Below are 15,052 nucleotides of genomic sequence, written 5' to 3' on the forward strand. Positions count from 1 at the left end.
GATTTTTGTATGCATCAGATTCATTAATTCCTCAAAATTACTGTGTGATCTTTTGAAGGACAATTTGATGTTTGAAGTAGAGATGATATTTGAATTTTTAAAGAGTTTTTCAAGTTTTAATCTTACTTTAATCTTTATAAACTTGAAAATTATTTTCAAGTGTGTTTTTTAGCATAAATTTTATTCCAATTTTAAAACCATACTCTATATTTGACTACATATCAATGTGATAATATAGCTAAATGTACTAACATATAAAATGGGAGTTACAGTACTAAATAAGTAGAAATTTAAACTTTTCCCTTGGAATATGCTAATTATAATCTTAAAATCTTAAAGATGTTCTTGTGAGAGAGTCAAGATTAAAACATTGGCCAACAAAACAAAACAAAACAAAAAAACCAAACCACATTGTAGGACTGAAATGGAAGAAGTCATTTATTTCTACCTTGTTTGGTAATAATAAAGCTGTGAGTCAGTGTCTGCGAAAGGCTCTTAGTAATTTTTTTCTTTTGAGTTTTATTTCGCAGACTTCATACAAATCAAAAAACCAGTTATGTTTTTAACTAATGCTCTCTTTCAGGAAATAAATCATTTTCTCTCCGTGAGTGTTTATGATGCACTTCCTTTGACAAGGCTCGAAGGGTTGAAGGATCTTCGCAGACAGCTGGCACAACATAAAGATCAGATGATGGATCTCATGAGAGCATCTCAGGGTACTGATGTCAATGACCCGGGTTATTTGTACCTATTTCTTTTGGAAAGAGCTTTGTAAACTTTTTTTTTTTTTTGAGTTTTGTAAACTCTTACTCTTTGATTAATTGCCACGGACTTAGTTTAGATTCTGATCCTTTAGTTCAAACCTCTATCATTTCTCTTCTAACTGGGAAAGAGGTCATTACACGGCCTCCTCACCTTGAATTACCCTCATTTCATCCATCCCCTGCACCTCAGCCAAGGTGATTTCTCTGAACCCAAACATGATTGCATTATTCTCTTGCTTGAAAAGTTTTAATCACTTCCTGCTGCCTGAGACAGAAATTTGAGTTCCTTAGAGCCAGGCATACAGGCAATGTGTCTCTCTGCCTCCTGCTCCAACTCGTATTCATAGAAGAAACGTATCCCACTTACAGCCTCTTAGCCATGTGTGTGCATGTAATTGTGTGCATATGTGTGTGTTTTCTGTATACACACATATTTGTATATGTGTTTCTACCTTTTTCTCATTTAAGAAAACATTCATTTTTATGTTATTTTGATTTCAGTTTAGGTTACTGTAATATTGTACTTGGAAATTTTCTCTACTTACATTTTGATTTTCATCTTGTACCCATTAATTTCATATTTCCATTGTGATTTTTTTCCAGTAACTTTAAAAACTAATATTGGGGGCGCCTGGGTGGCTCAGTCGGTTAAGTGTCCGACTTCGACTCAGGTCACGCTCTCACGGTCCGTGAGTTCGAGCACCGCATCGGGCTCTGGGCTGATGGCTCGGAGCCTGGAGCCTGCTTCCGATTCTGTGTCTCCCTCTCTCTCTGCCCCTCCCCCGTTCATGCTCTGTCTCTCTCTGTCTCAAAAATAAATAAACGTTAAAAAAAAAATTAAAAAAAAAAATAAAAACTAATTTTGATTTTGACCACCTGAGCTCAGAGCTCGTAGCACATTTGTTCTGAGATGAGTGTTTGTGTAAAGATGAGAAACTGTATCTTTTGTTCTCGTGTGTTTGGGTCATTCATTGGTCTAGACTTCTCTTGTCCAGTAGCTGTTCATAGCTACTTAAATTTCAGTGAATTAAAGTTTAATAAAATTTAAAATTTAGTTTCTTATATCATACTAGCTCATGTCACGTTCTCAGGAGTAAGTGAGCTAGTGGCTGTTGTTGGACAGTACAGATTATGGAACATTTCTGTCATTGCAGAAAGTTCTATTGGATATTGCTGTTCTAGACTAAATGCTAGATGTTGAAGAACAAGACATGCTCCCAAGGTCTCTTTCAGGTTGATGTTGAATGATTTTTGTATTTCTTACTGTGATTTTCCTAAGGTATTGACTTATCTGTGCAACATATGAAGACATTTCTCTTTCTCTCTCTGCCAAATATTGCCAGTCATTTTTACATGGTTCTGTTTTATAAGTCGAGATCTATTCACTATATATTTTTTGACCTTCTTATGGTTTTAAAACCTTGTTTTAAAAAAAAAACTTGATAAAAGTGTTTTAGATAATTTGATATATAAGCCTATTGTAAAGAAATGTGTATTCTCCGGTGTAGTTGAAACTAATTTTTTTAAAACTGCTCCTAGAAAACCCACAAGATGGCATAATGGTGAAACTAATCGTCAGCTTGTTGCAGTTATGCAAGATGGCAGTGAGCCACACTGGTGAAAGAGAAGTTTTAGGTAATCTCTGGCTAAATGAATGTGAGTTTTTCTGTTTGAGTGGCCATTCCTGTTTTCACAGTCAGTAGAAGTTTGTCATTTGGGTTATTAAGGAAACGTGCGGTGCTAGCTGAGGTATAGTTCTGTCTAGTTCAGATGGCCTTAAGCAGCCCTCCTTTCGTACTTCCCTTAAACATTTATAAAAGTGAAAAGTTAGCGATATACACGTGTGCAAAACCGTTCTTTTGAAAAGGCCTTGGTTATCTTTAGGAAAGTTTGAAATACCTGTTTGTAGCATTAAGTTGCAAATCATCTTTGATACATTTTGTAAATATAACTGATTAGTACTTAGTCTTTTTGTAGGACAGAAATAAGATGAGGTTTTGGAGGGCTAGATGAATTAAACTCAGATATTAAAACCACATTTGGGGCATCTGGGTGGCTCAGCTAGTTGAATGTCCTACTTCAGCTCAGGTCATGATGTCGCCATTCATGAGTTTGAGCCCTGCATCAGGCTCTGTGCTGACAGCTCAGAACCCGAAGCCTACTTCAAATTCTGTGTCTCCCTCTTTCTCTGCCCCTCCTCCTCCCCCACTTACACTGTCTCTCTCCGTCTCAAACATTAAAAAAAAAAAATTAAAACCACATTCAAGTCCTATACTATTTGTAGGGTATCGTATTGTAAGATAAATGGCCACCATACATCCTGCCTAGAAGAGGTGTTTAGACTTAGTGATCCCAGGCTGGAAACACTGAATGATTGAAGTCAGCTTGAAGTTGTCATGACAGCATTGATTCAAATAAGAAAAATGGAGGAATAAGAGGTCCTTCAGATACTATTTCCTTTCAGTGAAGCCTTCCTTCACATCTCAGGGGGAGCCTGTTATCTGGGGCACTTCTTTTTTTTTCTTTTGTAAATTTTTTATTGAAATATACCTTACATACAGAAAAGTATACAAATGATAAGTATGTAACTCGAAAACTTTTCACAAATGGAACACACCTGTGCTTTTAGCATCCAGACCAGGAAACAGAATCTTATTAACGCCCTAGAAGTTTCCTTTGACCAAGGAATTTATACCTTATCCATGGTGGCACTGTTTCTAGAGACAAACCTGATTTGCTACAGGAGCCCTACGTGGCTTTCCTGTGTAGCATAAAATCTTAACATGGTTTTATTAAGTAGCCACAGCTCACGTCATACTTAGTGGTGAGAGACTGAAAGCTTTCACCCCCACATCAGGAAAGAGACAAGGTTGCCCTCTTTCACCAGTGCTGTTCCAAGTTGTACTGGAAATTCTAGCCGGAGCAGTGGGACAAGAAGAGAAAAAGCATCCAAATTGGAAAGGGAGAGGTAGAATTGTCTCTATCCACAGATGACATCATTCTGTATCTAGAAAATGCTAGAGAATCTACAAGAAAGCTACTGTAACAGGGCCAGCAAATGAATCACAATCGCAGGATGTAAGATCCATACACAAGATTGAGTTGTGATTATGTACACCAGCAGTGAACAATCTGAAAAGAAAATTTCGTTCCATTTACCATTCTGTTCATAATAGCCTCTAAGAGAATCCGGTACCTGGGGATACATTTAAAGAAGGAAGTGAAATACTTGTACACGATCTGTTTGTTACAAGTGAATCACCAAGGACACCCCACATTGAAGGGGAGAGGAATCAGGCTCCACCTTTGGAAAAGAGAGCTATCAAAAAAGTTGTGAACATACTTTAATAAATTCCATCACTCCTGGAAAAGAGCGTGAGGGAGTTCTCTGGCATGCAGAAACTGCTCCCTATCTTCATCTGGGTAGTGATAACACAGGTGGAAAAAAACATGTATGAATTTTCACTAAAGTAAGTGTTTCAGATTGGTGTGCTTCGTGTGTGTAATACTTAAAATTTTAACAGGCTTAAGTCTGTTGATAACGTTCATACAGTAGCTCTGTTTACACTTTCATTCTTAATACCTATATTCTGTTAATGACTTCTCTGTCCTGGATATGATTTTATATGGGAAAATACCTTTGCCCACATGGATGTATAAAGGCAGTGATACAATGTATTGCAGCTTCTTTATTCAGTCTTTGGTTAACTACTCAAATCTTGAAGAATGACAAAACATTTTATTTTTGAAGTTAGAAAAGTTGTTTTATGGAAGAACTCTAAGCTACAAGTGTACTGACAAGGAGTTTCTCTATACAGAGGCTGTTGGAAGCTGCCTGGGAGAAGTGGGTCCTATAGACTTCTCGACGATAGCTATCCAGCATAGCAGAGATACATCTTCTACCAAGGCCCTGGAGTTCTTTGAAGATAAAGAACTTCAGTGGACCTTCCTAACGCTGACCTACCTGAATAATACGCTAGTAGAAGATTGGTGAGTATTTAATGATACTTTATATCTGATAGCACCTACCTCGTCCTATGTTCAAGGAGAATGATACTTTATATAAACAAACATCTCTCCTAACTAAACTTTTCCCCTGTAAGCTGCATACTTTTTTTTTTTTTTTTAAGTTGATTTATTTATTTTGAGAGAGAGCATGTACACGTGCCGGGGAGGAGCAGAGAGAGAGGGAGAGGGAGAATCCCTGACATGGGGCTCGAACCCACACACCATGAGATCATGACCTGAGCCGAAGTCAAGAGCTGGATGCTCAACCTACTGAGCCACCCAGGCACCCCATAAACTGCCATACTTGTAATCTCAGGTATTCTAATGAAAATTGGTGTATTTTTATTAATTCACATAATCGCTGAAACCCTGCTAGGTGCCAGGCCCTGGATTCACTGGTGAGCACACCAGACTAGGTCCATGTTAAATTTTAGTGAGAGTAGACTAGAGAAATAGTAAGAAAAGTACCAGGTGGTTCTGTACAGAACATTAAAATAGAATTGCCAAAGAGGATGCTTGGGGCCCTTGTCAAGATCACAGGTGCTGCTCTCCTCTCATTTAGAGAATTATGATCCTTTTCCAGTAAGTCCTGGAGCAGAAGCTTCCTAACTCCAACAGTCTTCAGCTTAGACAGAGTTTTCTTTTGCCCTTTTATTCATTATGCGAAACAAAAGTGCCACACATATTATCCTGGCTACTGCTTTGGTGGCTATGAATTCACTTGGGCTTTCTTTCTGCACACCCCTGCCCCATTTATGTATCTGTTTATTTTTGGTGTATGTGAGCACCTCCGTTTTGGGGAGGGTGGGTTCAGAGGAGTTTTGCCCACCACCAGACACCCTTCTAAGGTAATAAGGTGTCTTACCTGTGTTTGCCTGCAACTGGCCCACCTCTGAGAGAATAAATAGCTGGCAGTAATGTCTACGTGACATGTTTTCATTGTTCATTTAATGGGCATGTGTCTTTCTCTTTTCTTGTTACAATAAAAATGCTGACAGCATTTCTTTCTCAACATTTTATTTAAAAAATTTTCAAGCCTACAGAAAAGTTGAAAGAATTTTACAGCAAATACCCGTATACTCACCACCTAGATTCTACCCTTACTGTTTCACTGCTGTCTCTGCTTCATCACCTCAGGCCATCCTTCTATCCACTTAGTAATCCATCTCATCAGTCAAACTGTATTTCAAAGTGTATATGGCATAGTCGTTGAAGACGTTTCCACAGAAAATTGGCAGGCAGCATTCACTACATGGTAATTTGGAGTCGGCTCTTCTGAAAAGGGTGGGCAAAGATATTTAATGTGACTTAAACTGTAAACCATAAGGAACCTCTTTGTGTAAGAGGAAACAAATCATGACGTTTGAGGGCCTCCGGTCTGCCAAGGGAATGTTGACCAGAGGATTCTCCCAAGAGCTGGTCCTGGAAGGCTTGTGTGAGCAAGTGTCATCCCGCTGATCACTGATGGGTGTGAGCGGGAATGAAGTGTAGGTGATAAGGGATGAAACATTCCAGACTGGGAGATAACTCCAGAGCGGGGATTAGCGTGCTGTGTCTGAGGAGCAGAAAGAAGACGATGGTGTGCTTGAAATTAAAAAGGTAGGACTAATTCTGATTAAGAAATGTGGATTATATTTGAAACATACATGAAAGCCATAGAGTTTTGAGCAGAGTAGTGTCAGGATGCAGCCTACTGTTTCACTCTGGCTTGTATGTGGCAGATGGCTTGTGGAGGGGAAACGGGAAGCCCAGTTATGGAGCAGCTGGGGTGGTCCAGAGGGGAAATGATGGTGATTCGGGTTAGGGTGGTGGGGACAGAGGGCAAGTGGAACATTACTGGAGCCAAGGTGTGTTTTTAACGGAGACCCGGCAGGACTTGCCTGTGAGTCGGGTGTGGAGCAGTGAGGGAGAGGGGATGAAAGGTGAGTCCAGGTTTAGGGTTTATGCTTCCACATCTTAAATTGAGAAACCCAGGAGGAACAAGCCTTTATTTCATAGCTCATCGCCAGTTTACAGGGTCAGGCTTTTGATGTTCTTGTCCACTTATATTTTCAGCTTTCTTGTATCACAGCCCTCCTTTTCCTAATATTTTGCAAAGCAAAAGGACTTTCAGGGTATTATTACAGGTTTCAGATGCCTTACCTCATGATTCTCAACTAGGTTCTGGTCAGAATACGTGTGTACTTACTGTTTGTTTAAAGTTGTTGCAGACTTGGGGCCCCTGGGTGCCTTTGTCAGCTAAATGTTCAGCTTTGGCTCAGGTCACGATCTCATGGTTCGTGAGTTCGGGCCCCGCATCGGGCTCTGTGCTGACAGCTCAGAGCCTGGAGCCTGCTTCGGATTCTGTGTCTCCCTCTCTCTCTGCCCCTCCTCTGCTCACACACACACTCACTCCCTCTCAAAAATAAATAAACATTACAAGAAAATAAATAAAATTGTTCCAGACAATAATTTTATCATTTGAGGGAAAAGCTATTCTTTTTTGCCCAAATTATTTATATCTTTTAGATAAAGCACTATCAAAGTATTGTTTTCTCAGGTGAATTTGTATTCTGTGGTTCTCATTGCCCATATTTATTAGCCATTGTTATTTCCAAGTATTTCTTTTCCTGAGTACTTTTAATTTATAGCAGTCATAATGTAAACTTTATTGTAGTCATTGAAGGGAATTGCTGCAGTGATTAATAAGTCAGGCTTACTGAAGGAATATTAAAAATTCACTGATAATTTTGGCTTTGATGCTGTAGAATTTTATAGGTGTAAACTTTCCTTGTGTTAAAACTGCCTAACACAGTTGGCTTTTACAGTTTACAGTTGAACAACACAGAATTGAACTCTGCGGATCTACTTCTATGTGGATTTCTTTTGATAAACACAGCCCAGTACTCTAAATATATTTTCTCTTCCTTATGATTTTCTTAAAAACAGCTTTTTCCTAGCTTGCTTCTTTGTAGAAATACAGTATATAACACAGAACATATAAAATATATGTTAATTGACTGTTTATGTTATCAGTAAGGCTTCTGGTCAATAGCAGGTTGTTAGTGGTTAAGTGTTGGGGGAGTCAAGATTTTTATGCAAATTTTCGACTGTGGAGGGATCAGCACTCCTAACTCCTGTATTATTCAAGGGCCAGCTGTAATGTAAATTTACTTAAATTTTTTATTCGAGGTTGATTCATGACCATAGTTGATATACTTTATAGGCATTTGAATTATGTATGTTTTTCAGTGTCAAAGTGCGATCAGCTGCTGTTACCTGTTTGAAAAGCATCTTAGCCACAAAGACTGGACATACTTTCTGGGAGATTTATAAGACGACAACTGATCCCATGCTGATCTATCTACAGCCTTTTAGAACATCGAGAAAAAAGGTCTGTCAAATAGTGAATGTTTATTGAATACACACTGTCTAGAACAGTTGTATGTGCTGTGAGATATGACTGTCAAGTTTCTTAAGTAGCATTATACTAACGTTTAACCTTTCTCATAAGTAATTCCAACTGTACTTCTTGAATCCAGGGGATTTGTTTTTAATTTTAGCAGTGTGGAATAGTTGAGAGATAGAAAGCTCAACTTCAGATTGACGCAGGGGATAGGAGGAGTTCTTAGTGATAGGCCTTTTTTCTTAGGAGTAGAAAACCCTTACGTTGATCCCTCGAAAGCCCTTGGTGTTGGGTGTGGTGTGTAGTGTAGGTATTGTGCCACAAGCAACAGTTTATTCCCGAAGGAAGTTAAAATAGCACCGTCCTTCGGGATAGAAGGAACATACTTAAACATCATAAAAGCCATATATGAAAGGCCCACAGCTAATATCATCCTCACTAGGGAAAAACTTCCCCCTCTCTCCCTGGGAGAGCTTTCCTCCTGAGATCAGGAACACGACAGGGATGTCCACTCTCACCACTCTTGTTTAACGTAGTGTTGGAAGCCCTAGCATCCTCAGTCAGACAACAAAATGAAATAAAAGGCATCCAAACTGGTAAAGAAGAAGTCCAACTTTCACTTTTCACAAATGACATGATTCTCTACATGGAAAACCCAACAGACTCCACCAAAAGTCTGCTACAACTGATACATTAATTCAGCAAAGTTACAGGGTACAAAATCAATGTACAGTAATTGGTTGCATTTTTATACACCAATAATGAAGCAACGGAAAGAGAAATAAAGAAACGGATCCCATTTACAATTGCACCAAGAACCATAAAATATCTAGGAATAAATCTAACCAAAGATGTAAAAGACCTGTATGCTGAAAACCATAGAAAGGTTATGAAGGAAATTGAAGAAGACACAAATGGAAAAATATTCCACGCTTCTGGATTGGAAGAATAAATATTGTTAAAATGTCAATACTATTCAAAGCAATCTACACATTCAGTGTAATCCCAATCAAAATTGCATCAGCATTCTTCTCAAAGCTAGAAGACACAATCCTAAAATTTGTATGGAGCCCACAAAAGTCCCCAAATAGCCAAAGTAATACTGAAGAAGAAAACCAAAGCAGGAGGCATCACAATCCCAGACTTCAGCCTTTACTACAAAGCTGTAATCATCAAGACAGTATGGTATTGGCACAAAAACAGACACATAGACCAGTGGAATAGAATAGAGAACCCAGAACTGGACCCATAAATGTATGCCCAACAAATCTTTGGCAAAGCAAGAAAGAATATCCAATGACAAAAAGACAGTCTTTTTAACAAATGGTGCTGGGAGAACTGGACAGCAACATGCAGAAGAATGAAACTAGACCACTTTCTTACACCATTCACAAAAATAAACTCAAAATGGATGAAGGACCTGAATGGGAGACAGAAAACCATCAAAACCCTAGAGGAGAAAACAGACAACAACCTCTTTGACCTCAGCTGCAGCAATTTCTTACTCAACACATCTCTCCACTTGCAAGGGAATTAAAAGTGAAAATGAACTATTGGGACCTCATGAAGATAAAAAGCTGCACTGCAAAGGAAACAATCAACAAAACTAAAAGGCAACCATGGAATGGGAAAAGATATTTGCAAACAACTTATTGGATAAAGGGCTGGTATCCGAAATCTATAAAGAACTCACCAAACTCACACCTGAAAAAAAATAATCCAGTGAAGAAATGGGCAGATGACATGAATAGACGCTTTTCTAAAGAAGACATCCAAATGACCAACAGACACATGAAAAGATGCTCAACGTCATTCATCTTCAGGGAAATATAAAAGCCACACTGAGATACCACCTCACACCAGTCAGAGTGGCTAAAATGAACAAATGAGGAGACTATAGATGCTGGTGAGGATGTGGAGAAACGGGAACCCTCTTGCACTGTTGGTGGGAATGCAAACTGGTGCAGCCGCTCTGGAGAACAGTATGGAGGTTCCTCAAAAAATTGAAAATAGAACTACCCTACGACCCAGGAATAGCACTGCTAGGAATTTACCCAAGGGATACAGGAGTGCTGACGCATAGGGGCACTTGTACCCCAATGTTTATAGCAGCACTTTCAACAATAGCCAAATTATGGAAAGAGCCCAAATGTCCATCACCTGATGAGTGGATAAAGAAGAAGTGGTTTATATGTACAATGGAATACTACTTGGCAATGAGAAAGAGTGAAATCTGGCCATTTGCAGCAACGTGGATGGAACTGGAGGGTATTATGCTAAGGGAAATAAGTCAGTCAGAGAAAAGACAGAAACCATGTTTTCACTCTTAAGTGGATCCTGAGAAACTTAACAGAAGACCATGGGGGAGGGGAAGGGGAAAAAAATTACAGAGAGAGAGGAAGGCAAACCGTGAAAGACTCTTAAATACTGAGAACAAAGTAAGGGCAGATGTGGGGTGGGGGAGAGGGGAAAGTGGGTGATGGTCATTGAGGAGGGCACCTGTTGGGATGAGCACTGAGTGTTGTATGGAAACCAATTTGACAATAAATTACATAGTAAAAAAAAAAAAACACCATCTGTAGTGAAATCTAAGATGACCTATAGATTTCTCCTTTGTCCACGGTAATAACCATTGCAAGGTTCTGAAAGTAAATACATAAGAACTCTTCCTTCTCTTTAGTCTAAACTTTCCTCTTTAGTGTTTTCTTTTCATAAAGCACCTGGGAAATACACAGTAGAATTTTCACCAAATTAACTTGAGGACATATACCCATTATTGTAATAGTCTTTTTAATAGATCATCAATACAGTTTCGGTCTCAGTGAAATTACTGGTAATATAAAGTATTAATAAAACCAGTCATCTAAGCTATAAAACACTGTAGTTTTAACATTTTGAGAACTGATTTAATCTTGAAATCAGTTCTGTGTGGTGGACCCTGACTGGTTCTGTCCACAAGACAGGTGCTGCAGAGAGTTTGTGATTCATATAACACACTAGTGAGCTGAGGTTCGAACTCATGCATCCTGCTGTGTAGACCAGTAACTTTTTGGCATACCACTCTGCCATTCATGTAAACATAAATGTATTTTAATTTTAAAATGTACCCATTGCTTCCAGATTTTGTTTTAACTGTAGTTTGGTTTGGAAACAGATTCGTTTATGTCTGGATATTTGTTCTGCATAAGAAAGATAGAATGTATTTCTAATTGCCTTACTTACATGTGTTGACTGTTTTCTTTCTAGTTTTTAGAAGTACCCAGACTGGACAAAGAAAGTCCTTTAGAAGGCCTGGATGATACGAGCCTGTGGACTCCTCAAAGTGGAAATCATGACAGTTGGATAAAGAGGCTGACTTGTGCATTTTTGGATAGTGGAGGCACAAAGAGTGAAATTCTTCAATTATTAAAGCCGATGTGTGAAGTAAGATTAGTTAGTCTGACTTAATTACTCCCTTCCTACCTTTGCTGTTTTTATTTGAGCCTTCTCTTAATAGCTTTCTTGGCTGGTCACGTCCCGTTCGGCTTCTGTGTACACGATTCTGGTCTGCAGATCTGTGGTACTCGCATCATCTCCGTGGAGCGTCACCTCCATGGAGCAGTGCCCGCGCTCGGCCTTTGGGAACCCATTGCACGGGCGTGTTTAAATATTTAGCTATAACTTTGTGCGATCGGTTTCTGCTGTGGGCTAGCTACCTCCTAGATGAGCTCTAAAGGGTGCCACTAATGATAGTTAAGATACGGATGGTTGTAAATTATTTATATGAACCAAAAGTCTCCTGCTTTGTTGTTAGTTTACTTTTTTTTTTTAAGGTGTTTGTGATTCTCTTTCCCTGGTATATACTTTCTTGAGTGAGAAAAAGAACTAGGGTAGCAGTTAGCATTGCTCTTTTATTTTTGAAGGTACAGTACAGTTTATTTCAATAGAGGGTAAAGGTACATACCCAATTAAACACCAACTTTGTGTGCTTTTATCAAGTGTGCCAAACAGTACAATATCATGATGCTCTAAGGCTTCAAAAGCTGCATGATCCAATAGCAGTGTGAAAACAGAGTATCTGACTAGTTCAGACATCTGCCAGTTCAAAGTACTGATAGAGAAATGAGTATTTGGGTAAAGTGCCCTGATTGAAAGCAATTTAAAAAACGGTCCTTACTTCTACAGAAAAATTGTTGGCAGTGAATAAATTCTCACACTCTCTGCATTACTACGTAGCATTTGTGCTAAGTCAGCATGGTGATAACCCTGGACACACACACACATCGCATTTCCCATTAGTGAACATATCTGAGATTTTTTATAAAGTCCTGACTTTGGGTCACAAGATAAAATATTCCAAATATACATAGAGACAACACCCCAGCTCCAAATTCCTTAAATTCTTTATTTCTAAAACTGCCATTTTGATTTGTCTTTAGTCTAAAAGGAAAAGATAAAGTGTGCATTTGGTACACATTTGTTTTGTGTGTGTAGTATGTGATGAGTAATGAAGAGAGTGCCTTGACAAACATAAGGTTGTATGCTGTTTCAGTGTACCACGGGTATTAAAGTACTTATCTATACCTTGGAGTAGATCACAAACAAGTACCCACATCATATACCCATAAATTGGAGTTTATTAAAATAATAAACATTTTAACATGACTGTTGTAGCTTTTCACTGAGTGTAGAAAATGTACAAACATCAGCTTTCCAGCTTTTTTCTTTAACTTCAATCCCCATTTTCCTTTATAACAAATTAGAAAGCTGCTTTATTTTTTCTAATTTTTTTAATGTTGATTTATTTATTTTAATTTTTTTTTTAACGTTTATTTATTTTTGAGACAGAGAGAGACAGAGCGTGAACAGGGGAGGGGCAGAGAGAGAGGGAGACACAGAATCTGAAACAGGCTCCAGGCTCTGAGCTGTCAGCAAAGAGCCCAATGTGGGGCTCGAACTCACGAACCATGAAATCATGGCCTGAGCCAAAGTCGGACACTTAACCGACTGAGCTATCTAGGTGCCCTGAAAGCTGCTTGTTATTAGTAACACTTGTCAACAGTGAAATTTTATTTGCTGTAGTGACCTAATAATTTCACTTGTAAGCAGTATCCTGTTTCATTGCATGCAGGTGGCCCAGGTCGGAAATGAACAGTTGTCATGTAATTGACACATATGTTTGACATAGATACTCTAGATTAGTTTGATTTGTTTAAGCACTGCCTGAAAATGTATTTTGATTGTGTTTTAGAGGTACGTTGAGTTCATGGCAGATTGATCTTTTTTTTTTTTTTTTAAGTCTAATATGCCAGTAATGGATGAAAATTTTAAGTACATTATTTTCACTCAAACTCTTGATTTGATATGCTTGTATATTTTAGGTGAAAACTGACTTTTGTCAGACTGTGCTTCCATACTTGATTCATGATATTTTACTCCAAGATACAAATGAATCATGGAGAACTCTGCTGTCTACACACATTCAGGGATTTTTCACTAACTGTTTCAGACACTCCTCACAAACGAGCCGATCCACAACCCCTGCAAATTTGGATTCAGGTATTCTGTTCAATTTCTAGCATTTATACTTTAAGTTCTCAGTTCTAGGGAAAGGTGGATTTGTTTGAATCCCTTCAGGATGCTTTATTGGCTTAATTCCATAGCATCTAAATACTATTTCCTCATCTGTAGAATGGAGATGAAGGTTGTAGCCAGTTTTCAATGAGATGACATATAAAGCACCTGGGATAACACTTGATGCACAGTACTCCCTCAGGAAGTTGTGGCTCTTAATAAGGGAGCAACTAACTGAGCATTCGGTGTGTGTCAGGCACTAGGCTTGGCACGGACCTTAGCCACACAGAGAAGACGCCCTACAGTCTAGCAGTGGAAAAAGCAGGCTAATAAATGCAAGCAAATGTTAGGAGTACCATGTTGGAAAGATGATGAAATGTTCATGCTAAAGCTCTGGCCCTGACTCATTTGTTTGAAAACAACCCTTTTTATTACCAAATATTTATTGTGGAAAATAGAAATGAGCAGAAATTAAAAAATTAAGTTGCCCATAATTCCATGATCAAGGATAACAACCATTCACATGTGGTACATATCCTTGGGGTTTTTGCAAACAAAAATTAGATTATACTTCATTTGCTCACATAACCTCCTTTCTTTTCATGCTTTATAATAAGTATTTCCCATGGTAGAGCTTATAGTGGGAGAAATTCCACCGGGAACAGGAGCACTGTATTATGGGGGGTATATAATACATATATATATATATATATATATATATATATATATATATATACATACACACACATAATATATATATATATGCACATAGTTGAGGGCTTCTTCTGGGTCAGGTTTTCAAACCTAAGATTAAATAAAGGCAGAACGAATCACAAATCTGTAATGGTAACTTACTGTCTTTAACATGTGTCATTAATGTATTTTATGTGCAAACACAAAACCAGGTGCAAATTCACTTGGTGTACTGGACACCAGTGCAGTTCTAAGAGAAGGACCGATGTACGTTCTGTTTTGCTGCAACTGACTTGCTCTTCCCAGTCTTGATACAGTTCTAGTCACTTTGGCAGAAGCTGTGACTTGTCCCACTCGTTTCCCTCTTTACTGCTAAAACCTTCGACACGACTGAGGTGTCACTTAGGCTTATGTTTCACGTAGTTCTTCGTTGATAGCAATTACACCCTTACCATGTGAAATAATCTAACTATAAACGTAGACCTGGAAGCTCACTCTGTGGTCTGAGTAGATTATACATTGTCATGTAAATGACCCAAAACATGCTTACATGAATTTTCTTCAGATTATTGGAATGAAATTCATGAAATAATTCTCGTAGAGACTTTGCAAACTAAACTGTGTCTCCTGTCCTTAACTTGGGAAATAT

The 15,052-nt window shown here is 38.4% G+C and overlaps 1 protein-coding gene across 6 annotated transcripts in view; it reads left to right on the forward strand.

Annotated features, from left to right (window-relative positions):
* Positions 1-15,052, forward strand: part of ATM (ATM serine/threonine kinase) — a 128,947-nt gene that overhangs the window by 65,273 nt on the left and 48,622 nt on the right. For 5 of the 6 annotated variants that reach the window (XM_042958873.1, XM_042958872.1, XM_042958875.1 and 2 more), the window contains 6 exons: positions 584-716; positions 2,304-2,399; positions 4,583-4,754; positions 8,004-8,145; positions 11,404-11,580; positions 13,518-13,695. In XM_042958873.1, coding sequence (XP_042814807.1) covers positions 584-716; positions 2,304-2,399; positions 4,583-4,754; positions 8,004-8,145; positions 11,404-11,580; positions 13,518-13,695 — 898 coding nt within the window. Of the gene's footprint in view, positions 1-583; positions 717-2,303; positions 2,421-4,582; positions 4,755-8,003; positions 8,146-11,403; positions 11,581-13,517; positions 13,696-15,052 lie in introns of those variants that run through there. The other variant, XM_042958877.1, reaches the window with a different exon arrangement.

This window comes from Panthera tigris, chromosome D1 (genome assembly GCF_018350195.1).
Source record: "Panthera tigris isolate Pti1 chromosome D1, P.tigris_Pti1_mat1.1, whole genome shotgun sequence".
In the NCBI taxonomy this organism is placed as follows: domain Eukaryota; kingdom Metazoa; phylum Chordata; class Mammalia; order Carnivora; family Felidae; genus Panthera; species Panthera tigris.